The sequence below is a fragment of the Monoraphidium neglectum genome (genome assembly GCF_000611645.1).
Source record: "Monoraphidium neglectum strain SAG 48.87 unplaced genomic scaffold scaffold06173, whole genome shotgun sequence".
NCBI lineage: Eukaryota > Viridiplantae > Chlorophyta > Chlorophyceae > Sphaeropleales > Selenastraceae > Monoraphidium > Monoraphidium neglectum.
In genome coordinates, this window is record NW_014007463.1 from 275 (window position 1) to 2456 (window position 2182).

General features: G+C 73.3%; 1 protein-coding gene across 1 annotated transcript; it reads right to left on the reverse strand.

The window, feature by feature from the left end:
* Positions 1-1334: 1334 nt before the first annotated feature.
* MNEG_16261 (hypothetical protein) lies at positions 1335-1753 on the reverse strand (the record flags this gene model as incomplete). The annotated part of the gene is made up of 1 exon (XM_014035269.1): positions 1335-1753. A coding segment is annotated over one exon (419 nt), but the record flags the coding sequence as incomplete, so codon positions are not given.
* Between the last annotated feature and the right edge of the window lie 429 nt (positions 1754-2182).

Genomic DNA, 2182 nt, shown 5'->3' on the forward strand with positions numbered 1-2182 from the left:
CGTCGGCGACTCCTCCGCCGCGCACGCGCCCGCGCCTGCCGTCGTCGCCACCAGCAACGAAGCAAACGGCGTCTGCGGCAGCGGGGCGCCGGCGGCGCCGGCGCCGGCGGTCATGCCGCGCAGGTGCGGCGTGGGCGAGGCCGCACTGCTCAGGCTCAGGCACGAGTCGTGGGGCGTCGACAGGCTGCCCTTCCGGCTTCCCATGCCGCCCATGCCGCACAGGGACGTCGCGCTTGATGAGATCTAAGGGAGATCAAGGGACGAGGGGCGGTGGTGGGACGGTAATCAGGAGTCAGACAGCCTCGCGGATTAAGATCTCACGATCACATGCAGGAAATTCAGGACCAGGGCTCAGGCAGCCACAGGTCAGGGTTTCAAGGGGGTGTGCTGCCCGGGCGGATCAGGGTTTTGACAGCGGTTGTACCTGGGTTTTGGCCGCCATTTCATGCTACCAGGAAAACCCGGGCCCATCGTCGCTGCTCGACAGGCACTCGCACATGCGCGAAAGCGCGAAAACGCAAGCAAGAAAGGGCCGCGCACGCGCCCCGGGCGAATCACCTTTGCTCTGATGTGCCCCGAACCGGTGACGGGCAGCGGCGCGCTCGACCCCGCAGCCGCCAGCGGCGCCCCGCCGCCGCCGCTGCGCGCGGCTGACGCATCCAGCAGCCGCTGCACCTCCTGAAGCAACCCGCTTTGCAGCAGCACCGACAGCGCCGCGGCGCCGGCCGCGCCGGGCGCGCCGCCGGCGGCGGCGCGCGCGGCGGCGGCGTCCGCAGACAGTACTGGGACGGAGAGGGTGGCAGTCAGGGGCGGAGCGGCCGCCTCGTCCTCTATGAAGGCGGCCATCTGTTCAGCGAACGAGAGGCACGCCTCAAGCAGACCGTCCAGGGTGGCCGCTGCGCCGGCGTCGCAGGGGCCAGCCGCGCCCGCAGCCGGGGCCGCCGCTGCAGCGGCTGCGGCAGCAGCGGCAGCCGCCATGAATGCGGGCGCCCCGTGCGCGAGCAGGATCGGCAGCAGCCCGAGCCGCGGGGCGCGGCGGCCGAGGGCGGCGGCGCGCGCGAGCAGCAGCGCGAGGCGGGCTGCCAAGGGGGCGCCAGCTGGCGTCTTCAGGAGGCTGGTGGCGAGGGTCTGGTGGTGGGGGGGGGAGGGGGGAGGGGGGGATGAAGAGGCAGAATGAGGCGTGGCACGTGAGCATCTTGCACCAGGCATGATACTCACAACCACAGGGGGGGAGGCAGGCGTGCGGCCCCCACAGCAAGCTTCGCGCGCATCTGCAGGACAAGTGCAACGCGAGCGGCGCGTCAACAGCGCAGCGCTGCACCCTGCAGGCCCACCAGAGCGGCAGAGACGAGCTGCGCCGCCGCAAAAGTGATCAGGTCGCTTGCGTTGCCGCCGTCGTCCCCGCTTTCCGCCGCCGCCGCCGCGGCGTCGAGCACGCCAGCCAGCAGGTCCACCACGTGCGACGCCACCTCAGCAACCGCCTCCGAATCCGCCCCGCCCAGGCCGCAGCAGCGCGCCGCGAACTTGCGCAGGGTGACCATCGCGCCGGCCGCGGCGGCGCGCCCGGCGGCGTCCGGGGCGCCCGCGCCGGATTGGGAGATGTACGCGGGCAGCGCCGCGGCGAGCAGCCCGACGGCCGCCGCGTGCGGCGGGCCGGCGGGCGGGACGCGCCGGAGGAGCGCCTCTATCGCCGGCAGCATGGCGGGCAGCGCCTCGGCGGCGCCGCGCGCGGGGCGCGGCGCGCCGGCGGCGCCTGCTCGAGGGGAGGGGAGAGGGCAGGGGCAGGGCGAAGGGCAAAGTGAGGGCGCCGTGGGTTGGTGGGCGGGCTGCGCTGCGGACCTGCTTTTGGGGTGGCCCAAAGGCATTCAGACGACCGTCGTCGGGATCGATGGTGCAAAGCCCTTGGAATCACGCATGGCGACGCACTGCAGGGACGGCCGCGGCGCGGCCCGCACGCAGAGCGCGGCGCAAGGATTGGGGCGCACGCACCTGCCCAAGCGTCATCAAAGCGCAGCGCGTCGAGGATGGTGCACACCGCGCCCGCGGCCGTCGCCGCCGCGCCGCCAAACAGCTTGAGAGCCTCTGCGGCCTCCCTATCTGCACACTTCAGCTGCCCTGAGTAGGGCAGCTCCGCACAGTGGCCGCCCCTCGCGCCGCCGCCGCGCCTGAGAGACTCCCACGC